Source organism: Peromyscus leucopus, chromosome 1, assembly GCF_004664715.2.
Source record: "Peromyscus leucopus breed LL Stock chromosome 1, UCI_PerLeu_2.1, whole genome shotgun sequence".
Classification (NCBI taxonomy): Eukaryota; Metazoa; Chordata; class Mammalia; order Rodentia; family Cricetidae; genus Peromyscus; species Peromyscus leucopus.
In genome coordinates, this window is record NC_051063.1 from 10,449,152 (window position 1) to 10,476,299 (window position 27,148).

A 27,148-nucleotide genomic window follows, 5' to 3' on the forward strand; every position below is an offset into this window, starting at 1 on the left:
TAAACTTGCTAATATTAAAAAATGACTTTACCCCACTAGAAACCATTATTTGCCTTAAATTTCTGCAAGGTAATTTCAGCAAACATAACAAAACAAACAAACCATATACCTTTCCAGGTAATAACATGATTTCCTGCTTGTAACATAATCTCAGAGCCAGGCAATGGTGTTGCATGCCTTTAATCCCAGCACTTAGGAAGCAGAGGCATGAAGATCTCTTCTGAGTTAGAGGCCAGCCTGATCTACTGAGTTAGTTCCAAGGACAGCCAAGGCTATACAAAGAAACCCTATCTTGAAAAAACAAACAAAAACAAAAACAAAACAAACAAAAACCCATAACCTCAGTACATCTAGTAGAAAACTATTCTGTTACAATATCTACATCTTTATTATCACTGTTTACTGGTATTTTACCTTGATCAACTACTTTCTGTTTTGCTTCTTCTATTCTTTTTAGTTCCTGTTGCTTTGCTTCCATTAGTTGCTTTTCTTCTTTGATGGGATCATATTTTATTCCTACAGAAAACATGAAAAAAATTTCAATTACCTTAAATTTAAATATACTTGAAAATAATCACTAATTCAAATAAAATTTAGTGTGATCTAAACAAGAAAAAAACAATTCTATTTGAAATCTACAAATCCCAAATTAAAATCCTAAATTATCTTCACCAAAAGTACTTGGAATAAAATTATATAAAGATTTTTCTATCTAAAAATAAGAATAAATTATAAATTATAAATGACTTACTAGAAGAAGGCACTATCAGTAAATAGATTTCTTCCAAAACAGCTTCAACTGGTTGAGTATAAAGGTTTTTCCATGGAATTTTAAGTTTAAGACTACCTACATTAAAATAATGAAGACAAGAATACTGTTCATTAAACATACATCTACCAATCTACTTTCTATAAAGCTTTAGAAGAAATCTTTGAAAAATCAGTAAAACAAGCAATAGTGTCAGGGAGCCCATACAGTCCTATAAAATTGACTACATCTATATAACTCATTTAAAATGGGTACTTTTTCATTCAACAAATACATCATGAAATATACTAAGTGGTGAAAACACAATAAAAGAAACATATACAAATAAAAGAATGTCAGAAACTATGTGAAAAGTAAACAAATAATACCTTAGTAGATTCTGTTTGTCTAGTGAACTTTCTAGTATCTGAAAATTAACTTATTGTCATTTTTTAAAAAGGAAAAATAAAAGAAGGCAACCTTTAAAGAAAATGGGTCTATCTACTCTTCTTATATGTGTGTACAAATATAAAATACTTTGCTGTGCGATGGTCTTTCTGTATGCTATGACTATGTGTTACTCCCACTGGTTAACAAATAAAGCTACTTTGGCCTATTGTAAGGCAGGATAAGAGCCAGGAGAAAAATCCAAGCAGAGATACAGAGAGAAGAAGGGTGGAGTCAGGGCAGACACCGTCTAGGTGCCCAAGAAACAAGATGCCAACAGACTGGTAATGCTGTGGCCACATGGCAAAATAAAAATTAATAGAAACAAGTTAATTTAAGATGTTAGAGCTAGCTAGCAATAAGCCTGAGACATAGACCAAAAAGTTTGTAATTAATATTAAGCCTCTGAGTGACCATTTTATAAGCTGCTGCTGGCCAAGCAGGACACAGAAAAGTTTCATTCTACAATACTTGTTTTTATATAGTTTTGTACAACCGTGCTGGGATCAATCCTGTGATGATTAATACTCATTGTCAATGTGACAGGATTTACAATAACCTATGAAACTAGAAGTACCCATGAGGACATTTCTAAAGAGGCTTAACAGAAGATGAAAGACCTATTCTGAAGGTGAGCAATACAATCTCAGAGGCTAAAGTCCCACACTGAATAACAAAAAGAAAGAGCTGGCACCAGCATTTCTCTCTCCTTCCTGACTACAGACAAAATATGACAAGCCACCTCACTTGCTGCCATCCCTTCCCCATGATGATGAACTGCACCCTCAAGCAGAACCAAATAAGCCGTTCCTTCAGTTGCTTGTATCAGGCACTTTGTCATAGCAATGAGAAAAGTAACTAGTGAAACTCAGTACTCCTGGTATATTTTTAAATTTTTCTTGAATTGAGGTTACATTGACATACACTGAGATTCAACTATAATCAGTGTAAAATTAAAGTGACTTCTGGCCAATGTCTAAAAGCAACATACAAGAAATTTATTATAAGACTGTTTTACAATATAATAAAAAGATTATTCCACCCAACTATGTATTCCTCAGATTGTGTTACAGTAAAGAAGTAAATGAAGTCAAATCAACTTAGATTATGAAAATTTACATCCAAAAAAAATTACCAATCCAAACTATCAGAAACATGCAATAATTAAGATGTCAGAAGGGAAATATCTTGTGGTATTTTCTAATTCTTACTTATGCTAAACTGTCTTTACAGGAACAAGACAGAATATAGATTCTAAAAATGTCAAATAAAAATTTCCTGTGGTATATGGTCTAATAACAACTGTAAGTACAATATACAAAATTGTAAAGACTATCATCATAAAATTTTTATGTAAGCTTTGAGAATGTCTATTTTTCAGACATTATCACAGCTTCAGTAACACTATATAAATTCTACTATAGGAAGAGACAGACAGACAGTAAGATTCAATTTAAGACATTATGATCTCAATCAACCTTTATGACATTTAAATAAATGCACAACAGCATAAACTAAGAATCCTAAGAGACAACTTTATTAAACATGTTAAATTCTTACATTTATTTTGTTTCTGATCTACCAACACATGAACTGCTTTAAGTTCATATTGTACTTAATTAAAATTCATACTTTAATGAATTACAAACATGGGTAAAATAATTGAAAACAAACAAAAAGCACTTTATTTTCTAGAGTAAGAAACCTGAAACAATTTCTACAGCACAATCAAGGTTTGATTTTCATTGATAGCTAGTGTTTGGATGATCAAAACCCTTTATGTTATGTATCTTGTACTTATTACATATTAGCAAACATAACTAATCAGAAATATAGAAACTAATACAGTTCCTGCTTTGACTCTCAACTCAACTTTAAGACCTACTAAAATGAGCAATTACTGTTCAAGTAGTACATTTACCCACAATATTTTTAAGTTATACAACTAAGTTCTACATAAACAAAAACACACAAATATTATATTTTAAATTAATGCTCATAAACATTAGGAAGATTACATTACAGCAATAATAGTTTAATTACTTAGGTTGCATGGCCAACAAGGAGAATATTCCAGTGGTAAATATGGCTTACCTATATGACCAACCTTAACTTTGAATGGTACATCCAGTTCACTCTATAAAGAAAAGTAAATTTGTAAATAATAATAATAATAAATCCATATAAGGATAATTATTTTCTTCCTAAAATCACTTATGGGTATTTTAATTACCTTGCATACTCTTTTTATCTTCAGCATTCACTTAAATTTAATGGTTTATTTACAGAAAGCCTCTCTTTTCAAAGTAAATGGCTAGGCATATACTTAAGTAATACTGAACAGATAGCTTTTTATAGAAATTAATAATTCATTTCACAAAACTGGCATTTTACATAATAATAATAATTTCAAAACTATTTCTTTGTCTTTAGGAAAAGAACAGCTCTTACAATAACTGGTGCTGAGGAACGTGGATAGCCAATAGTAAAAATAGGAAGTTGAGTCTCTGTACTATATCATATGTAAAACTCAACATGAATCAAAACTAAACAGAAAATCTAAAACTTTATAGAGTAGTGGTTCTTAACCTGGGGGTCACGACCCCTTTGGGAGTTGAACACCTTTTCACAGGAGTCACCTAAAAACATTCAAAATATCACGTGTTTACATTATGATTCATAACATAAAATTACAGTACTAAGTAGCAATGAAAATAATTTTATGGTTGGGGGTCACTACAACATGAAGAACTGTATTAAAGGGTCACAGCATTAGGAAAGTTGAGACCACTGGTTTAGAGGAAAACATTCCCATGAACTGTGGACTAATAGCTATGGAGCCCCATAGGACTAGACTAGGCCCTCTGGATACAGGAGACAGTTGTTTAGCTCGAACTGTTTAGGGGATACCTAGGCAGGGCGATCGGGATCCATCCCTAGTGCAAGGGCAGGCTTTTTGGAGCCCAGTGCCTATGGTGTGACAACTTGCACAGTGTTGGCAAAGCGGAGAGTGAGCTTGGACCTGTGAGTGTGCCAGGCTCTGCTGACTCCCCATGGGAGACCTTGATTTGGAAAATGTGGGGATGGGGGTGGCTTGGGAGGGAAGGCTGGGGGGTGGGAAGAGGGAAGAGGTGGGATTTGTGATTGGTATGTAAAGTGAATAGAAAATTTTTTAATAAAGGAAAATAATAGAGAAAAACACAAGAAAAAAATCTTCATGACAGATATCCTGGAAATGAAAACAAAAACAAAACAAAACTACACTGTCAGTTTCTATCTTTAAGAATTTAGATCTATGTTGCAAAGTTCCTATTTTATGAAAATAGCTTTCAAATTTTTTTTATAGATAAGTAAATTTAAGGTGGCATGTTAAATTAGGTATGAGTGTATTTAAATATACTCATGTAAAGTTTCATAGGTAAGACCTACCAATGCATTTTCTTTAATTTGAAGATTCTTGAGGGCCACAGAGCCTTAAAAACAAAAAAGAAAAAGAAAACAATATATTCAACTGTATTTCATTTTTAAATATACTTCATTTTAAATACAATACCAGAGAAAAATAATTGTAATAACAGAAAATAAAATTGATTTTTACTAGCATGTTCATTCTTCTGTACAGTCTAAGAAGTCTGACGGGAGAATCTCTTGCCCACCACCAGCCTAGATGAAAAACACTCCATACCTCCAGACTCCATGATATTCAAGAGAAAAATGGCAGAAAGCAATAGGGAAGGATGCCTGATACCCTCTTCTGTTCTCTGAGCGTGCGCGCACATGCGCGCGCGCGCGCGCGCGCACACACACACATATACACAACATGAACTCACACAATGCTGTGACATAGAATGTAATAGTAAAATGAAAACACAAATTTACTCTCTATCACTTTAATTAAACACAAACAGGTTAGCAGGGAGCAAACATCTGTAAATCGAGCACTTTGTAGGCCAGAAGCTGAGGTACCAATAAACAGCAAGTACAAGACCAGTAAGATACACAGTGAGAACCAGACTCAAAATAGTAAAGGCTGAGACAGAGTTTAGTGGTAGAGCACTTGCTCAACATGCACAACTCCCTGGGCTCAAGCACTCTGCAACAGACATAAATTGGCAGAGTGGAGTCTAGTGAATAGATAAGCAATGTCCAATAATATGCTGTTAGAGACTGTCTCTAACTCTTAAGTGCACACATTAAGTTAAAAATCAAAATCATAGGAAAAAAATTCTAAGCTGATAATCAAAACACAAAGACAAGTAGGGAATATGATTCAGCAAATCCACATCTAGGCATATAACCAATGTATCTGAAAACATGGATGAAAAGAGAAATAGTCGCATTCATAGCAGTATTATTCCAAAAGAGCAACTCACCTATTCATCAACAGATGGAAGAAAAAAAAATCACACACACACACACACACACACACACACACACACACACACACTCTCTCTCTCTCTCTCTCTCTCTCTCTCTCTCTCTCTCTCTCTCACGGGCGGGGATAATATTATTCATTTTTTAAAATGATTTGAATTCATGCTACAACATAGAAAAACTGTAAGGACACATTGTTTAATGAAAGAAGCCAGTAAAAAACAGGGCAAATAGATAGCAGAGTATGAGTTATTACTGCTTAATGGATACGTTTGACTTGTACAAGTAGATGGTTTTGAATGCTGTAACACATTGTGAATTTAGTGACACTGAGGTATATATATATATATATATATATATATATATATATATATATATATATATGTAAGATTGTTAAGGACATAAATATTGAGACTAGTATGGTGGAATATACCTTTGATCCCAGTACTTGGGAGGCAGAGTCAAGGTGAACTCTGTATCTTTAAGCCACCCTGCCTAACATAGTAAGTTTCAGGACAGCCAGAGCTTTATGTGAGATGCCTCCAAAAAATAAAATAAAATAAGGAAGGAAGGAAACAAAAGCATATGTGTGCATTCTTTTCCCTATATAATGCATATACTATATATATACATACACATATATAGTACATACACTATATACTGTATCTATATATAGTATATATATACTATATATATACTATATATAGTGTGTATATATATATATATATATATATTGCATCTCTGTAATTTTTCAAATGGGGCAGGGATCTGAAAGAAAACTGAAAACTCCCAGATGAATAAAAATTAACAGGAAATGCTGCTAGTAGACTCATTTAAAGGAAATGCTAAAAAAGTGGGTGGGGTAAGAGAAATGGAAAATTAAAGAAGTAATGAGGATAAAATCAAATATTTTATTTTTATTGTTCTTAAATAAGCGAATGGAAAGTTGTTTGTTCTGAACATTAACAGTAACAATGCACTGGCTCACTCTGCAGGTGCAATGAAAGCACAATTTTCTAAAAGAAATTGTATTGTCTGTTACCCATGAAGCCTTAAAGTGTCATCTGAAAGGACTTAGACTAGATTTAAGTGAATACTACAAACTCTAAGTGTGGTTGATATATTGTGCACCCCGATAAACTTATCTGGGAGTCAGAAAACAGAACAGCCATAATATTAAACATAGAGGTTAGGCAGTGGTAGCACACACCTTTACTCCTAGCATTCCAGAGGCAGAGAATCCATCCAGATCTCTGTGAATTTAAAGCCACACTGGAAACAGCCAGGCATGGTGACTCACGCCTTTAATCCCAGGAAGTGATGGCAGAAAGGTACATAAGGCATTAAAATCAGGAACTAGGTCTAGTTAAGCTTTTAAGTTTTGAGCAGCAGTTCAGCTGAGATCTATTCTGGATGAGGACTCAGAGGCTTCCAGTCTGAGGAAACAGGATCAGCTGAGGAATTGGCAAGGTGAGGTGGCTGCGGCTTGTTCTGCTTCTCTGATCTTCCAGCATTCACCCCAATACCTGGCTCCAGTTTATTTTTATTAGTAAGACCTTTTAAGATTCGTGCTACATCTTAAGTGCTGAGGGATGTTCTGTACGCTATGAATATGTGTTGCTCTGATTGGTTGATAAATAAAACGCTGATTGGCCAGTAGCCAGGCAGGAAGTATAGGAGGGATAAGCAGACAAGGAGAATTCTGAGAAGAGGAAGGCTGAGTCAGGAGATGCCAATCCACCATCCAGGAAGCAGCATGTAATGGCAGCATGTAATGGCACGGAACACGTAGTGACATATAGATTAACAGAAATGGGCTGAGTTTAAGTCTAAGAGCTAGTCAATAGTGAGTGAGCCTGAACTAATGGCCGAGTAGTTTTAATTAATATAGGCCTTTGTGTGTTTACTTGGATCTGAACAGCTGCAGACTGGGCGGCACACAGAAAAACTTTCAGCTATATATAAGACAATTTTTAAAATATAATTAATATGCAAGAAAATATAAAATGTATATGAAATGCTCAATGAAAACCTGAGAAGGCAGAAAACTTTTCTTTTTAAGAAACAGGTCCAACAAATAGAAAATAGTTAGAACAAGACAGATAACACCAAAAGGCTCAAAAAGTTTTTTTCTTGCATTCAACATATAAGCCTCTACAACTAAATGTATCATGAGTTTTCTATGCAAACATCATGCAATTCTTTAGCAAACATCAAATGGGTATCCTAGAATTCAATCCCATGTCAATATTTTATATCTAAATTTTTATATCTAATACTTTATATCTAAAAAAAGAGATGATTTCACAAATTAAAGAGTCTAATCAACATAAAAATACTCATTTCTACACTAACCATAGGTCCACAGTTATCACTTATGTGACCCCATAGGTTCATATATTTGAATGCTTGGTCATTAGGGAGTGGTGTTGCTCTTCCTGCTGCCTGGTGATCCAAATGTAGAACTCTCAGCTACCTTTCCAGCACCATGTCTGTCTGCATGCTACCATGCTTCCTGCCATGACAATGAACTAGACCTCAAACTGTAAAAGACAGCCCCAATTAAATGTTTTCCCTTATAAGACTTGCCATGGTCATAGTGTCTCTTCACAGCAATAGAACACTGACTAAGACAGAAGTTGGTACCAGGGACTGGAGTATTGTGTAAGATAGGCCTGATCATGCTTTTGTTTGGAGGAATATTAAACATGTTCAGACTCTGGACTAGAAAAACAACTAGACACTTTAAGTGGAGTTTAATGAGCCATCCTAAGCACCATAGGCCTGGGGCCTAGGGACATCCTAGTAGTAGCATAAAAGATAGTGGTACTGACAGCAATGTAGACTATGATGGCCCAGCATCAAGCAACTGAACTTGGCAGCTTCAGCCGCGTGGTTCTGGCTTCAGAGTCAAGGATACAAGAAAGAGATTATAGAATCTCCCTCTATGACTAAGGAAAGCCGCTGAGGCCAGACATGTGTCAGGCATGTCCCTACATAGAGGCATAGAGAGACCATTGTGTGAAGCTCTGAAGGTGAAGCCTGGATTGTCTTGGAGACCCCAAGATCCTGGGAATGCCAGACTCATAGGATACCTGCTGTTCTCATAGGGAAGCTGCTAATAGGCAGTGGAATCGGCCCCAAAGAGAAAAGTGTGTTGCAGTCAACAAAGCTGAAAAAGAGCTGGAGATCTGAAGAGCACTTTGACATCAGACTTGGAGATACAGAGTGTGGAATTTGCAGTTTGCCCAGCTGGGTTTTGGTCTTGCTTTGGTCACAGTGCTCCTATGTCCTCTCTGGATATGCCACAAGTACACCAACTTCATCTCTTTAGTAGTGTAGAAGCTCATCAAGTTGCCCTAAGAGTTTTTACAATTAGAATGCCAAGACCCTACCTTTCCTAGAGGCTGATAAGTGGGACTGGAGGTTCCAATTTTCTAATATTCTAACTATATGGTCTTTCTGGTGATTGGTCCATTCTGGGACCTATGTAGGGACCCTTCCTTGTCACCTCAATAGCATAAATTAAAACTATCAAAGGGGCTCATCATGAATAACAAAAATTAATCCTGTCATAGGAAATTTCATGAATATAGGAACTCTGCAATAGGAACCATAGACAAACATCAAATACATATCACACAATATAAGTATAAACCCATTAATCCAACTACATCAATAGTAAATTTAAATGTAACTTGGAAAGTTGAACAAAAAAAATGCCAAAGTGAATATTAAAAAAAAAACCTCAAATTTAATTCATTTACCAAGAAACCCCCTTCAATTATAAAGACATAAATAGATTTAAAGTAAAGAGTTAGTGAGAGAGATACAACAAGTTCAGAGTAGCTCTACAGTTTCAGTAACATTACAAATGGCAAAGGAGCCAGTTCTCCAAGAAGATACAAATTTCTGTTCCAGAAAGAACGTTGTTTTATGAAGATCACCACCACGCACCAAGGAGCAGAGAACTGGAGTAACCTACAGAGTACCTTGGCTTCAAATCATAGAACAAATCAGCAAACATTACACTGACCGCTAGGATAATGATCACAAGGCAGCTAATAGAACCTAGCAGGAGAGGTGGAAAGCCACCAGACCTTCCCTGGAATTTCAGCCACTACTCCCTTGTGACCCCCACCTGCACAAAGTCTTATGAGAGAATCCTAAGATATGTGGAGATAAGGGCAACTGAGGGTAGGATTCCACTGACAAGGCTTTCATGAGGATTTCACCCATGCCAAGTTGAGATTTCTATATAATATAGCTACTTTTGAGTCACCATACTCCTGTAAGTAACCTCAAAGTGGCTCACAAAGATGATCTGTACTAAATTCCAGAAAAATAAAAAAAATGGAGAGGGGGGGAGGGAGGGAGGAATAGAAGGAGGGGAAGAAAGGGAGAGAGGGAGGGAGAAAGGGAGGGAAGGGAAAGGAGAAAGGAAAGAAGAGAAGAAAAGAAGGAAGAAAGAAATTCAACTGTGTAGACTCTTTAACACAGGTTATTGAAAAGAGACTGTTAGAGATTCAGACCCAAACTGAGCTACTTTTAATCCTCTTAAAAGCCATTTGCTATAATCTGCCTAACCTGATGTCCCCACTAATGGAAAAATGTCTTTATCTATGACTTTTGTTGTGTGATTTGTAAAAGTCCATTTAACAATGTCTCTGCTGGAATACGTTACTCCAGACAACTAAAACCTGTGTTCCTAGGACATAGTCATTTGTACTTGGCTAAAAACAAACTCATTTCCCTTTCAATTAAGAGCTGTATTTTACAACCTAACAGTTTTGAGGAATGAAAATAAGGGCTCAAGAAGGACAATCCACTTTCACCAAACTTCGCAGAAGGTACCTGTGCAAGCCCTTTGTGACTGATCATTCACTCTGCTTGCCTGAGCATATGTTGGCAATTCTTTCAGAGACCCAACCCTCCCCTTTGGTTTAATTGATGGTATACTGATTTGCTCAACTGGTGGTTGGACATTCTCTCAGAGTATCTGGTAAAGGATTTGTTTACCTCCCCACCCCCAGAATTTGACTGTTACAGTTAGAGCTTTATTTTCTGTTTTCCGTACAACATGTAAGTCTGTGTTTTCTTCTTGTGTGCCATTGCACTCTTTCCCATTCTACGAGCATACTGAACATAAAAGTTACTTGTTCCCTCCAGCACAAGACAGTAGTGGTAAAATGACTCATGTAACACCATCTTGTCTTAACTCTAGTTTGTGTCTTCCTAGATGCCCCTCAGCTTTCCACCCTGTAACAGCCACATGCACCTTGGCAACACTTTGGGGAATGTCCGTGACCCTCACCACTGTCTAGGTGTTTTAATCAAAATAATTAATGCTTGTGTAAGCTAAAATATAAAGCTGAAATAACTAGGAGGAACTGTAAATCAAAACTAATTGTAGTGTAGTGTCTAACAAATACTACTAAGTCTGCAAGAAAACAGATGCTATTGGGCTACCCCAACTCTCACTGATGTAAGCCTCCTCAAGCACTGATACTAATTGTGGGTTTGTCTTTAAAAATACTGTGCCCTTCAGCTTTGACACCAAGAGACGTTCTGAAGGTGTGAGCATATTCTTGGTCTGACTATTACCAAAGGACTCTTATACTCTTAATTGGATTAACTATAGAGGCCGTCAATAACTATCTCCCATGGACCATTTCACTGGTGTCAGGGGAACTCCACAGGATGTACAGTTAACTCATAGGAAGTCTAAGACAACAGACCCCACTCAGTTTGTATGAAACTTTGCTGCCTCAGTCAGGTATATTCCCATAAATGTGCAGAATAAACCACACATGGAATGAGAGAAAACTTCAGAGAGGTAAGTGGCACATAAATCTGACCCAAAACACAACTCTCTCCAGCTAGTATAGGTTACAGTTTCGGAGAAGAAAAAATAAAATAAAATAAAATAAAATAAAATAAAATAAAATAAAATAAAATAAAATAAAATAAAAAGACATCAAAATGGAAAGCAGAAATTCAGAGAAGGAAAAAGTACTGAGTGGGTGGGGGCAACAGTAGTAACAAGCGCACACCATCATCTGGTACTTTAGCTGGCTTTGTATTTTATAATTATGGTAATTTAACCTGCAAGTTATTTGGAAAACATGAGGAATGTCTGCTATGCCCAAACTTAATTTTTGTTTTGATTTGGTTGGCTTGTTTCTTTTCAAGCTAAACTAAAATTCCTATACAACAGAACTAAAGATGCTAAATGAGCAATCACTATGAACTGGAATTTAAGAACAACTAGGAAGAAACAATAACATTGCTAGTTTACTTTGGATACTGTATTAAAAAGATGTTAAGGAACAGGGAATAGAAATGTCTAAGGTTTTTTTCAGAATTAAAGATGAATTCCAAGGAATCTGTTCTCAATCCCTACTGACTAGTATCTGCCCTACACCGACCCTGTCTTCTCTACTTTCTTTATCCTGTTCTTCCATTCTCTTCTCTAGTGATTACCAAATGAAACAAAATTCCCTGTCCAAGGAAAAGATGAGGGGCTTTTTAAAGATACAACCTACAGGGAAGTGGTCCTATACTGTCTATACTCCCTGGACAAAAACTTGTGTTACAGGCTTTATAAGGTTTCTGAGTTGTATTAGGACCTCTGTGTTTTACTAAATAAATTTTCTATCATCCTACTGACATACAAAACAGGATTTTCTTTCATCAAACATTTCTATTTATAAGCATGCCTCCCTCTCTGTTGTTTAGTTCTTAAAGCAGGAAAAGATACTACCTTACCTCTGCATACCTACCTTCACCTTCTGAACTTTTGGTTCCTTAAGCTTTATCAATGATTAGGCTAGGCTTCCTGTCTTCAAAATTTAGTTTCTAAGTGTGAACTCTGATTTAAAGTAATTATATGTCATTGTGTCTGCTTGGTTTAGCTGCCCATTTCTTTGAATTTGATATTCTTAAGACTATAATATAAGCCCGGCGGTGGTGGCGCACACCTTTAATCCCAGTACTAGGGAGGCAGAAGCAGGCAGATCTCTGTGAGTTTGAGGCCAGCCTGGGCTACAAAGTGAGTTCCACGAAAGGCTCCAAAGCTACACAGAGAAATCCTGTCTCAAAAAACAAAAAACAAAACAACAACAACAAAAAAGATTATAATATAAAATTTTTAAGACACAGAACCCCAACAAGGGTTTTCAGCCTGACCAAATTAAGCAGCTGTGATTCTTAACATTATCAGTTTGACAGAACTGGTCATGCCTATGGGAACTGTCTCGATTACATCAACTACTGTGGGAAGCCTCACCTTCATTCATCATTCTAGGACCACTCCCTGATCAGAGGGCCTAATCCGTATAAAATGGACAAGTAAAGTAAGGATTAGCTCACATTAAGCAGTACTCTCCAAACTATGAAACATGACCAGCTCCCTCAAGCTCCTGCCATTGTGATTTCCCTGTTATGACAGACTATAATATAGAACTCTGAGCCAAATAAGCCCTTTCTCCTTTATTGCTTTTTTTTTTCAGAGTATTTTATCACAGCAACAAGAACAAAAACTAAGGTAGCAGAGAATCTTATTTCATTCAATTACACATTTAGACACTTCTTTTAAAATTATTTTCTTTGTTTTATGATTCTATGTTTTATGATTTTAACATAAGGTTATACCATTTTGGCTTACCAGTATATTTCTTATATAGTAATCTTCAGATAAATGCTATTTGATATATTTACATAATAAAACTCCACCCACTCAAAGGATGATTTGATTTCAAATTGGTTTATACGTAAGTACTGGTGTAAGCTTTGTAAAAAAAAAAATTCCTTCTAGTTCACAATATAACAGAAATATTAAGGGCATGTCCCAGCTCTAATAGTTCAAAGCCAGACTTGGTTACCTCTCCCAATATGTTGATTAAAGAAACAAACAATGGTAAGGGACAAAGAGAAATCTGATCAATATGGCCACACCAAGAGGGACAAATAAATGACATGTAGTAACCATCTTCAGGAGAATCGTAAACCTTTATGTAAGTATTTTAAAAACTGAGACAAAAGACAAGGGGTATACATAACTAATCAGCCTTAGACAAGGTTTGCTCTCAGTCATTAAGTTCTGGTTCTACAAAGTTGTCAAAGTTGTCCTAGGAAGTCCTTGTGACTTGAAATGACAAGCTGGTCCTGAAATGGTTACTGCTGCCTAAAGGTATAGACTTGTCCTGATGAACAAAGTCCCCTCATATATAGCTTTGCTGTTCTGAAATACATAATGACTGCAGGTTTAGGACCATGATTTTTCTGTCCCTGTTGTGTTGAAAGGAAATGAAATAGACTAGATGAACACCCTCCTTAAGAGACGCCCATGAAGAGTAAAGTGGGAATCTGACCTAAAACTAAAGAGATTCAGAATAAAGCCAGAGGATTCAGGCTTTGATACTGCTTTTGGTTGCCTTGTAGGTCCAAGTAAGAAATCAATGCCTTTTAGGAAAGGTATTTTTTAAGTATATGTTATAATAGGACTTTATCAAATCTAATGATTAGTTAATTCTGTTTTTTTAGATAAATAAAAATATTACCAGGACTAGTATGTTATGTCTATTTTCAGATGCAGCTTCTTGAGGTTTTATTAGTTATCTCATTTTGTTAAAAAAAAAAAAAAAACTAAATTCAAAATTTTTCACATAAAGGAAAAAAAACAAAATCAAAAGGAACCAACAAGGACAAACAGATAAAAAAGGGTACAGATATGGAATGTTTCTGGTAAAGGAGATAAAAGAAAAAGGAAATGCTTTTAGATGAGAAAGGACTTTGTATGATAAAACAGTCTTTATACTAAAGTAAATGATTTTTCCAAAAAGGAGAAAGGAAGTTAAGCCTGTGAACCCCAGTATAACTATAATCCCAGCACTTGGGAAACTGAGACTTAAGGATCAGGAGTTCAAGATCATCCTTATCCATCTAGGAATTGGAGGTCAATCTAGGCTACATGAGACTTGGCCTTAAAAAAAAAAAAAAAAAAATCTGATAAAATGACTCATCAGGTAAAAGTACTTGACTAGAAATTGACCCTTATGAAGGAGAAAACTTAACTCCTCAAAGTTGTCCTCTGACCTCTACATCCACACACCTTCAGTATGTATATAACTACACTTAAACACACAATAATAATAAATAAATAAAAACTGAAGAAAAAAGTAAACAAAGGTGAGGGCAAAACTAGAAAGCTAAAAATATGTCATCTGAAGGTTTATGAAAGTTAAAACTTAATGGCATGGGTATGATTAAGTTTACTATAATTCAAAAATTCTAAAGATTTAAGTTGAAGTTAAATACAATGCTAATAAAACTAAAGCCTAACTTCTTACAACACTATGGTTTTACATTTGCAAAACAATTTGCTCAGAAAATATGGTCTTTATGCTTTATACTGTTATAAATTGGCCATTTAAAGCCCAGTGATTGCGTTTTATCCAAATGTCATGGCAAAAAATATATATATATAAATAGGGCTGAAGAGACGGTTCAGAGGTTAAGAGCACTGACTGCTCTCCCAGAGGTCCTGAGTTCGATTCCCAGGGAACTACATGGTGGCTCCCAACCATCTGTAATGAAATCTGGTGCCCTCTTCTGGCCTGTAGGCATACATTCAGACAGAACACTGTATACATAATTAATTAATTAATCTTTAGGGAAATATATACATAAATAATTTTTAACAAAATCAGATGATATTTCCCCCTGGTACTGAGAATTGAGCCTATGGTCTCACGTGTAGTATGCAAGTACTCTGCCACTGAGCATCAATGACATTTAGAAGACAACGCTCTTACCACATCCCTAAGGTTCAATACATGCTCCTAAAGTGCATGGAGTAAAAATTAAGTCCCATAAAAGAAATCCCCAAAGAATTCATTCACCTGTAAGGGGACCTGCACAATACAAAGAAAAGAAAATGCATGCCAATGTGAAAAAAGGAGGTCCGTATCTTTTCCACAGTCACAGAAAATTGCAATGCTTGACTATCTAAGAACAGAACAACTCAGTACCCTCTAAATTTACAAAATCATAGGAAACACTAAAATTTTAATTTGAAAAAGTCAGTAGACAACTCTGTCCTCACATTTACATTCATTAAAAACTGACAAATACCCAAGGCCAGTCTGGTCTACACTGCAAATTCCAGGCCAGCCAAGGCTATTATATTAGTGACACCCTATCTCAAAACAAACAAATAATACAACAAAAACCTGACAAAAAAGTCTGTACAAAACCTGTACTAAAAACATCCCAAATTGCTAACCACTTCACAACAGTCATCTTGAGCCACTGCTGCCTAGATACGAAGAATCTCTCTTCTTAAGCCTGGCCACATCTTCTCTGGCTCTCCCTCTTGCCATAGGAGCTTCCCTTTTCTGAGGTGTCACCTCAGATTCAACATCCACTAGGAGTGTATACAAAAATAAACTGTCGCCAGGCGGTAGTGGCGCACACCTTTAATCTCATAACTCGGGAGGGAGAGGTAGGTGGATCTTTGTGAGTTTGAGGGCGGCCAGGAAAGGCACAAAACTACACAGAGAAACCCTGTCTCGAAAAACAAAAAACAAACAAACAAACAAAAAAACCCACAACAACAAAAATAAACTGTCTTGCAAAATAACAAATGTTATTTCCTCAAATATTTAATGTCTCTGTGTAAATTCTGTTCTTTGGGGTCTTTTCATATCCTTTTTAAAGAATTATTTTTATTTTATGTACACTGGTGTTTTGCCTGCATATATATCTGTGTGAGGGTGTCAGATTCCCTGGAACTGGAGTTACACACAGTTGTGAACTCCATGTTGGTACTGAGAATTGAACCTAAATCCTCTGGAAGAGCAGTCAGTACTCTTAACCAGCTGAGCCATCTCTCCCACCCTGTTTTCCTATTTTTAAGTAGTAAGTTCATGCTGACCTATGCACCTGTGATTGTTCCATAGACGTGAATTCCATTCTTCAATTTAATGGTTATAATTTCATTAACTCAATTTCATCAAAAATCTCATGAGTTTCATCCTAATGATGTAGTCCCTTCTGTAATGATTATACAGAATCCAACAAGTCAACCAGCAAGGAGTAAGAATGGCTAGAAACACTACTCCAACAAATACAAATGAATTTTAATACTAAACCTGTATCCTCTCCTACTGGGTTGACATCCCTTGTGAGTCTTTTCCTTGTCTTGGCATGGAAAAAATTCTATTGTGAAAAAGGGGCATGCCTGCTAAATTACATACATAATCGTGAAACTCATTTAAAGGGCAAATGCTTTAAAAATGTTTACAATATTTGGCCTACTGAACAAAATTTTCATGGTACCTACAGTCTTCAATCCTCTACACTAGTGATTATGAACAAATGGCACTTAAAAATTATTATAATTGTTAAAATAGAGATTTCAGGTTCCTTAACGGAAGCTAATCTTATTAGTCCTTTTAAATCTAAGATCTATCCCATGAGTAAAATACGTTTATGTCCTTATAATTGCTAGGTAACCTCTGAAACTAGGCAAAGGGGCTGGGGAGATGGCTCCGTGGGGAAAGTGCTTGCTGTACAAGTATGAGGACTGGAGTTTGGTTCCCTAGAACCCATGAAAAAGTCAGGCAGGCTTAACAGTCACCTGGAATCCCAGCACTTAGGAGACAGAGACAGAGGATCCATAGGGTTAGCTGACTAGTTATACTAGCTAGAATCAGTAATCTCCAAGCGCAATGAGAGATCCTGGCCCAGTAACAATCGATGGGGGGGGGGGGGGGGCGGGGGATTGTTTTTGTCCAGAGGTTTCTCTGTGTAGCTTTGGAGCCTCTCCTGGAACTGGTTCTGTAGACCAGGCTGGCCTTGAACTCACAGAGTTCCACCTGCTTCTGCCTTCCAAGTGCTGAGATCAAAGGTGTGTGTCACAGCCGTCAGGCCCATATCAGCAAAGAACTGAGAAAGTCATCTCTGCTAAGGGAAAAACATTGCACACTATTATAATGGACTCTTAAAAATGATTCTAAAGCCGGGCGATGGTGGCGCACGCCTTTAATCCAAGCACTTGGAAGGCAGAGGCAGGCGGATCTCTGTGAGTTCGAGGCCAGCCTGGACTACCAAGTGAGTTCCAGGAAAGGTGCAAAGCTACACAAGAGAAACCCTGTCTCGAAAAACCAAAAAAAAAAAAAAAGAAAAAAAGCATTGGTTACAAAGTCTACCCACAGTAAGCTACAAAGAGACCAAGAAGTAAACAAATGGGAGCTAACCATGAAATTTCATTAATTAAAAAAAATACTGCATCAGAAATTCCAGCCTGGATGGAAAGGAACCTATTAGGTATTTCCAACAACCTCCTGTTAGATAAAACTTTGGTAGATAAACGCTTAGCTTTATATTTCTCACCTCAAGGTTGTTGCCCACTCCTGAGCATACATTCACATGAATTTCAAAAAGCTGGGTGCTGCTCATCTTCACTATGTTGACAATCAAGTACCTCATTCGAGTAACTAAGCTCAAAACCCCTCTGACAATATTCATACCCTCACTACTTTATAACACATTTCTTAAATCCTTTTATATTTAGATTTTTTAAATGAGGTACTTGGATATATTTTCCTAAATTATAGGTAAAACACTATTGGTTTCAGTTAAACTACAAGTTAAGCTTTATCCTGTCATTAATCTCATTAATCATATTTTTGTTAAGACAGATGTCTTGCCCAGTCCTACTTTGCTTGAATGAAATCTTTGTGTTTAAAGAGATCCCAATTATTTACCACTACCACAAAAAGGATTCTGTCATCTTCAGTGTAATTTGGGTTTTAAATCCAATTTTCATATTGACAGAGATTGATTTTTAAATCTTTCAAAAGGAATTCTATTGGGAAGTACCTCTACATCCAAACTACTACAGCCAAAAACAATATAATTTCTTCCTAACTAAGAAAAAGGGAAGAATATTAACTGCACATAACAACTGGATTATGACATTGCTTTCACTATTAAAATGTTACAATACAACAAATTAAAGGCTCTGGGAAGAATGTATCCTATCCAGATCTCATACTAACTATATTAACTCTTACTAGGATTTTGGGTTGATCCTTTTTTTCCAAAAACAGTCTCCAAATGGCAATAGCATTCATGATCAAAACCGGTCAGACACTAGAGTCGAAACAAACTTCTCTGGATGCATCAATATTGATCTAAAAATTTCTTAACAAGCTAAATTTGCCAAAAGTCATAACAAAGATATACTTTTAAAAGGATCACTGTTCAAAAATAGAACAGAGAAACTGTTTTTCAAAACTAAGGAACTTTTAACCCAAGAGACTATACCTTATGAGCCCATGTGTCCCAACTTCATGAGTCTTGTGGGCATGGTACAATTAACCAGGGTGAAAAAATACTAAATGTTCATATGTAAACAATGAGAAATACGTGGATATCATATAAAACAATTCCTAATGGAGTCCCATTTCCCTTTCTGTCAGTAAAATAAGAAATATGATTTCATTATGCTCAAAAAAAATTGTGTAATTCTGATTTCCCAAAAGTCTAGCCTTTTGTTTCTACCCCTGTTGCATTAATATTTGGTGGTGTATGGAGAAAGGTGAATTTTATTGGTGGAAAAAAAAACTAAAATGACACTGTAATAGTAACTGATTTCTTCTACAATTTAATTATACACTTATTTCCCCAAACTGGAATCTGGAAAAATACCAAAATAATATGACAGATGAAATTATTATCATAAATAGTTAAATGTATATAATTTTAACAATAAAAAATATTTCCGCCGGGCGGTGGTGGCACACGCCTTTAGTCCCAGCACTCGGGAGGCAGAGCCAGGCGGATCTCTGTGAGTTCAAGGCCAGCCTGGGCTACCAAGTGAGTTCCAGGAAAGGCGCAAAGCTACACAAAGAAACCCTGTCTCGAAAAACCAAAAAAAAAAAAAAAAAATTTCCTAAGTAAGAACCACATGAGGTTGGTTATGAAATGAAACTGACCAAAAGATTAAAATTAAAACAATAATAAATCATTTCAAATATTGAAAACATCAAGTATTTCATAATATGTAAATAGCAATACACACATTGAAAAAAAAATGCAGCCTAATAAAAGGAGTATGACTTTTTGGTTGCCTAAACTATCTGTTTTTCTTTAAGTCATAGTAAAGATTAACTTTAGGTATAATACTCCTATAGTATGTCCACATAAATGCTGTATCAGAAACAAAGAATAAAAAAGTCAGACTCAGGTCACAGTTCCTAAATAATGTTAATATGACCCTGAGGGCCTGTTCGATTAAGGTTACAAGCATTTCCTTGTCCTAAAGACTGCACTCCTGCCTCCGCAGTGTAATCTTTACCAAATCCTAGAAAGAGGTTTTCCAGTTGCTGAAAACAGCCTTCACATGCACAAGAGCCTCGGATATGATGTGTGGCCAACAGCAGAACTGTAAACCTGAATGAGTGCCTCAAAAACGTCACACCAGCATTAAATTCAAGATTTTGCAAAGGAAGCTGAGGCATCTCAACTCTGAATTACAAACCGCCGAACTCTGCATATTATCTTCGTTGCCATTCATTGCTAACCTCTATCTGACCTAACATCCTTTCAGCACCAGTTATAACCTTTGGAGGGAGTTTACGGACCACCAGTTTCTACCAACCCCAAAACTGAGAACACCATCAGACAAAATCTAGAATCTCTAGCAGAAGGTGTGCCTCTGCTAGAATACCTCTGACTCACGGAGTTTCCCTCCCTTTCCCTTAATATATGCACCTTCGCTCTGCTTAAAACTAAAGTAAAATTAATCTGTAGCAGAACTATCCATATTCCTCTGTTACCTGTCTACCTGGCACCCTTACCTATCAACCGTAAATGCCTTGATTTATGACTTTCTTTTGTTCTGGAACCATAGTTCATGTGACGCATCCATATTGAACACATTATTTGAGGCAACAAGAATCTATGTTCTCAAGGCCACAATCACTCATATTTGGCTTAGAATAAACTCTCATATTTCCCTTTGAAATAAGAGCTGTGTCTATGTGAATGTTAGAGTTGGGTGGATTCATTTCTTTAGTCTGTCACTGTCACTGGTGCCATATTTGGAACAAATAAGCATTTTTTGTCATCTCCCAAAGAAAATCATGTTACACATTCCTTAATGTGTATGTGCCTGACAACAATGTCAAAAATACATGAGTCAAAACTGACAGAAGTACAACTGGAAAAAGGCAAATCCACTATTACTGGCAGAGACCAAGATAACTGGTATCAGTTATACACCTATTTAGGGGAGAAAACACAAGTGAGCTGAACAGCATTCCCAACACTAGATCTAACTGACATTTATAGAACATTTCATCCGATAGCAGACTACACATTCTGGAGCACATATGCAATATTAACAACATTTACTCCTGTCTATAAAACAGATCTGTACCTGAACAAGTTTGAAAAAATAGAAGTTATACTAAAATCACAATTTGAACTAAAAACCAGCCTAATGGAGGGAAAGGGGCGGGGGAATTACAAAACATTTCAGAGTTCTAGTTCTGAATAATACTAGGACAAAGAAGTCATGAAGGGAATTGTTAAATATTTTCAATCATAGGAAAATACAAGTTATCCAAAAATGTAAGTACAATAAAGACAAACCTTATAGCTTTACCACTGAATGCAGACATTAAAAAGAAAAACCTAAGATCAATCATCTAACTTTCACTTCAGCCCAGATATGGTGGCACACCCCTTTAATCCCACCACTTGGGAAGGAGAGGTGGGCACATCTCTGTGAGTTTGAGGCCACCGTTACTACATAGCAAGCTCCAGCAAATAGAAAGAGGGGGAATGCATTCAAATTTAATCTATGAAGCCAGCATTACCCTAAGACCAAAACCAGATGAGGACATTACAAGAGAAACAGGAGACTAAGACCTTTCATGAACAGATGCGGAGATTCTCATCAAAATATGAGTAAAATGAATATAAAATACCATAATGAAGTGTACCTTATACCACAAATACAAGTCTAATTTAACTTGTGGAAAATAATCCATATAATCTATAATATCAACAAGCTAAACAAGAAATCCTGATTACAATCTGTCAAAATCCAACACACATTCTTGAAAGAGAAAAAAAAATTTTACAAAGTTAAGTACAAAAGAAGTTATTTATGATGATGTACACCTATAATTTCCCCCTTGGGAGGCTGAGGCAGGAGGATGGTTGTGAATTCAAGGTCAGCCAAACTATAAAGCTAGTTTAGACTGGCCTAGGCAACATAGTAAAACCTTGTCTCAATAAAATAAAATAGATGTGTGTATAGTTGCTTTTAAAAATCTAAATAGTAACTGCCTCAGGGGATGAGTAGGAATTTGGGGGAGAAGAGTCAGGAAAGATTTTTTTCTGTTGACAATCATGTTCTATTATTTCTTGATTGGGTTTGAGTTAAAGTGGAGTCAATGTGGAGATTCAAGATTAGAGGTAGCTAGCCAACACTTGCTCCTTTCTCCATATCACTTCAAGATATAATCAAAACAACTGAGAAACAGTGATTTATCATAATGGGTAGATGTGGGAATGTTGACAGTAACCAGATGAGGACATTACAAAAGAAACAGGAGACTAAGACCCTTCATGAACAGATCAACAGTAAATAAAAAGAGAAAGGAAAAACTCAAGATTTTGGATAGTGCAAGAGAAAGTGAGAGAGAGAATGTGAGAGAAGGAAGAAGAGGAGAATCCCACATGGGTCACTAGCACATACATATATGGTACCTAACAGAAATACTGCTTAAATAGGCAAAAATAATTTAGATCTACATAGCAAAGTAGGTCTGGAGAAGTTCTCTGCACTTCCCAGCATATTCTCACAGCACTTAACAGGAAGCCATCTTGTGTAAGATGGTCCAAATGGTCTCCAAAAACAAAAGTGGACATAGCCTAAAGAACAAAAAAGGTTTGCTTCTGGCCTCTAGAAGCAAGTGCACGTACAGCTGTACAACCATCTGCAACCATACACAAGCATACACCTACATCCACATACAAAAAAGAATACAAATGAACAAGTAATTCTGTCCAAAAATGGGCAAACGATTTGAACAGACACTTCTTTTAAGAAAAACAGATGTCGAGCCAGGTGGTGGTGGCGTGAGCCCTTAATCCCAACACTCGGGAAGCAGAGGCAGGTGGATCTCCGTGAGTTCAAGGCCAGTTTGGGCTACAGAGTGAGTACCAGGAAAGGAACAAAGCTACACAGAGAAACCCTGTCTCAAAAAACCAAAAAAAAAAAAAAAAAAAGAAAGAAAGAAAAATAGATGGCAAATAATACAATGAAAAGTGTTCAATGGTTTTAGCTATTGTGGAATGCAATCAAAATTACACTGGGATTCAACCAGAATGGCTGTCATTCAAACAAAAAATAAAAATAAAAACTACTGCCCTGGCTATATATGAAACTCTGTCTCAAAACAAACAAAAGCAAATTCTGGTGAAGAAATATAAAAGAACCTTTATACATTACTGGTGAGAATGTCTATTAGGATAGCCTCTAAGAAAAGAAGTATGTTAATTTCTCAAAAGCACTTAACACAGAATCATATGATCCAGCTATACAACAAGTCTATTCAAAGCAAAGGAGTCAACATATGACAGGGGCCTAAATAATGTTTATTGCTACACTACTCACAAAAGTCCAAGTATGGAATCAGCCTATATATCCATTAACAGATGAGTTAGAAAGGAAAATATGGTATAGATATAAATAAAGACAAGGGCGGTGGTGGCGCACACCTTTAATCCCAGCACTTGGGCGGCAGAGGCAGACAGTTCTCTTTGAGTTCGAGGCTAGCCTGGTCTACAAAGTGAGTTCCAGGAAAGGCACAAAGCTACACAGAGAAACCCTGTCTGGAAAAACCATAAAAATAAATAAAGAAAGAAAGAAAAAGAATGAAATTGTGCAAGTGTTACTTGCAAGAAAATGAAAGGAACTGGAGGATATCATAAGGCAGAATAAGACCCAGAGAGGCAAGTATGACATATGTTCTTCTCTCATATGTAGAAACTAAAAAACAGAAAAACAAGACCTGAGAATAGTAGAAAGACTATTAGCAAAGGAGAAGGGAGGATCCACAAGAAAAGTGGTTATGAGAGACAGAATGAGAGTATGAGTATATAGAAATGTCACAGTGAAACCCATTCTTTTCTACAATTAATTAATATGTGTTAAGTTATAATTTAAAGTTCTATGACATCTTAGAACATACACGTAATGATAAAATTTAAAGAATTATTTGTTGATTCCTTATGTATTGTAATTCCAAAAAAGAAGCCACCCTTACTGCACAGTGTCTTTTTGAAATAAAGGTAGGGCCGGGCGGTGGTGGCACACGCCTTTAATCCCAGCACTTGGGAGGCTGAGCCAGGCCGATCTCTGTGAGTTCGAGGCCAGCCTGGTCTACAGAGGGAGATCCAGGACAGGCACCAAAACTACACAGAAAAACCCTGTCTCGGAAAAAAAAAAAAAAAAAAAAAAGAATGAAGGTAGTTGGGGGCTGGAGACCAATCTCAGAGGTTAGATCCATTTGTTGATCTTGCAGAGGAACCAGGCTCAGTTCCCAGAACCACATACATGGTGGCTCACAACTATCTGTAACTCCAGTTCCAGGGGATCTGTCATCCTCTTCTGACTTCTCTGGACATCAGGCATGCACATGGTATACACACATACATGCAGGCAAAACACATACAAAACATACATACATGCAGGCAAAACACTTATACACAAAATTGATAAATCTAAAGAAATTAAAATGAATTAAATCAAATATTTAAATGCATGTAGTTCTTATCACAGACTCTAGAGTTATTTGTTAAAAGAAGAAAGAAAGAAAGAAAAACAGTGTCTGACTCCAAATCAATTATAATTGCTAAGGGGGGATTCAAAACTGTGTACTCTATCAAGTATCAATCTTGACAGAAATAAGCAAAATGCTAGATTTCCAAAGACTCTAAGTTAAGAAATAAAACAATTCCTGACTAAATGATATATGGGAAGGATGAAGAAATGTTAATGAGTATATAAAAACTACAGCAACATCACAATCTGCCAAGAATCACTCTAAGAATGAAATCCAATTCCTTTTTCCCTTATACAAAGTAGTATACTTACTGGTAACACAGTCTACTTACTGTAGTTGATCCAGTATTAAGGCACTCCTTTCCTACCCTGTAATAAATGTTTGGTCACTTCTCATTTCTTATATTACAATGTTTCTGTGAGAAAATAGGTTCTGGCCTCCAAGGAACCATTTCAGAAACAAGTATCAGAGCAATGCTCAGAGCTGCCTCAATACTAATCAGCAGCAGCATGATAATAGTGAAATTAGCTGGATTACACAGAAACCATATTTATAACCATTAATGGGCCCTTCTGACATTAGAACATAAAATATTAAGCCCTTCTGTCTTAGTTAGGGTTTCTATTGCTGTGATGAAACACCATGTCAAAAAGCAAGCTGAGGAGAAAAGGGTTTTTGTTTGTTTGCTTTGGTTTATACTTCCTTATCACTGTTTATCATCAAAGGAAGTCAGGACAGAAACTCACATAGGTCAGGAACCTGGAGGCAGGAGCTGATGCAGAGGCCATGGAAGGCTGCTGCTTACTGTCTTGCTCCCCATGACTTGCTCAGCCTGCTTTCTTATAGAACTCAGGACCAGCAGCCCAGGGGCAGCACCACCCCCAATGGGCTCATCAATCACTAATGAAGAAAATGCCATATAGCTGGATCTTATGGAGACAGTTTCTCAATTGAGGTTCCCTCCTTTCAAATAACTCTAGCTTGTGTGAAGCTCATATAAAACTAACCAGCACACTATCATCTTAATTTTTTTATGCACAATCTAGTTTCCATTATCAAAATTTTCAATGAATTTTTTTAAAAACTAGAGTTGCTACTTTTGAAATTCTCAGGAGGCATTTCACCAAATCCTTAAAGACAGAAAAACAAATGGCTTCCAGAGGTGGGGTATTCATGAATAAAGAATGGGGAATATCTGCTAATGGGCTTGAGGGTTTTGTTCTGGGGGGGAGGGGGGACACTAAATGTTCTAGAATTAGTGGTGATGGCTACACTACTGTTACATTAAAAAATACTCATTGAATTGTGGAATTACAAAGGGATAATTTTATGATATATAAATTAAATCCCAACAGGAAAAGAGAACCAAACAATCCAACTTAAAACAAAGATCTGACCTTTTCACCGACAAAATAAACAGCAAAAAATCATAAAAATATACCCAACACCATTACAAGGGAATCACAAATTAAAGCCATGATGCTTTAATAATACATACCTACTGGAATATCTCTTTAAAATACTATTTTAGGGATGGGAAAATGGTTTAGCAAGTAAAGTGCTTGCTACACAAACTTAAGGACCAGAGTTCAGATCTCCAGAACCTACATAAATGCTGGATGGGCATGGAGGCCCACATGGAATTCCAGCCTCCAAAGGCAGTGTAAGGGTTCCTTAGAACAAGCTTATAAAATAAAATAAATAAAATTTTAAAGCACTTAATTTGGCTTACAATTTCAGAGTGTTAGAGTCTATGATGGGAGAGCAAGGAAACATCTAAGAGCTCAAATCTTTATCCACAACCACCAAGTAGAGGCCTTGGAGAATCTTTTCAAACCTCAAAGTCAGGCTCTAGTGACAGGCCTTCTCCAACAAGACCACATCTCCTAATCCTTCCCAAACAGTTCACCAACTGGGGACCAAGTGTTTACACATACCTACTCCCTCAAAAAAATTTCTTTTTTCAAAATCAAATGCTCATGAGAATAAAGTACAACTAAATCCTGATACAAAACTGGTGAAAGTGCAAAAATAATATAACCATTTCAGAAAACCAGTGTCGAGGTGTATTAGTTGAGTTTGAGGGGGTGGATCCCTAGGGGGAGATTACCATAATGAAATACTTGAGATTGGTTTTTACAGAGAAAGCAATATATTTGACTCAGTTTTGGAAGCTGAAAATTCAAATGGCATAATAGCAGCTATGGTGAATTATACACACACACACACACACACACACACACACACACACACACACACACAGAGTGGTAGATTAAGCCCACAAAAGGAAACTGAAAGCCAGTGAGGGGCCACTATAACAACCTTCCCATTAGGCCTACTTCTAAAAGACCCTAGCACTCCTTATCATCACCCAGATATGAGCTAAGCATCCAACACGGAGGTTTTAGGAAATACAATCAGACCATAACCAAATCATATCATGTCCCTTCTCATAAAGTTGCGTGTGTATTTACCACTCACAACCCCACTGTTAGGCATTTACTCCAAAGAAATAATTTATGTTCACACTAAAACCTGATACAGCTTTTCTTTTAAATGCCAAAAAAGAAATACTACAAAAAATGGCAAACCTATGTTTATAACGCAGCCACAGAGTGAAACACCACTCCTAAGTACAGGAATGACAGGACAAGGTGATGTATGCAGTACAGAGATGACTTCTTTGCCTTCTGTTAAGAAGCCTGGTTCA

At 36.4% G+C, this 27,148-nt stretch overlaps 1 protein-coding gene across 4 annotated transcripts in view; it reads right to left on the reverse strand.

Moving 5' to 3' along the window:
- Vps13a (vacuolar protein sorting 13 homolog A) overlaps window positions 1-27,148 on the reverse strand; it is a 221,886-nt gene that overhangs the window by 192,628 nt on the left and 2,110 nt on the right. For all 4 annotated transcript variants that reach the window (XM_028874876.2, XM_028874875.2, XM_028874877.2 and 1 more), the window contains exons 2-5: window positions 4,625-4,668; window positions 3,290-3,332; window positions 752-847; window positions 415-516 (exon numbers count right to left, since the gene is read on the reverse strand). In XM_028874876.2, coding sequence (XP_028730709.1) covers window positions 415-516; window positions 752-847; window positions 3,290-3,332; window positions 4,625-4,668 — 285 coding nt within the window. The remainder of the gene's footprint in view (window positions 1-414; window positions 517-751; window positions 848-3,289; window positions 3,333-4,624; window positions 4,669-27,148) is intronic.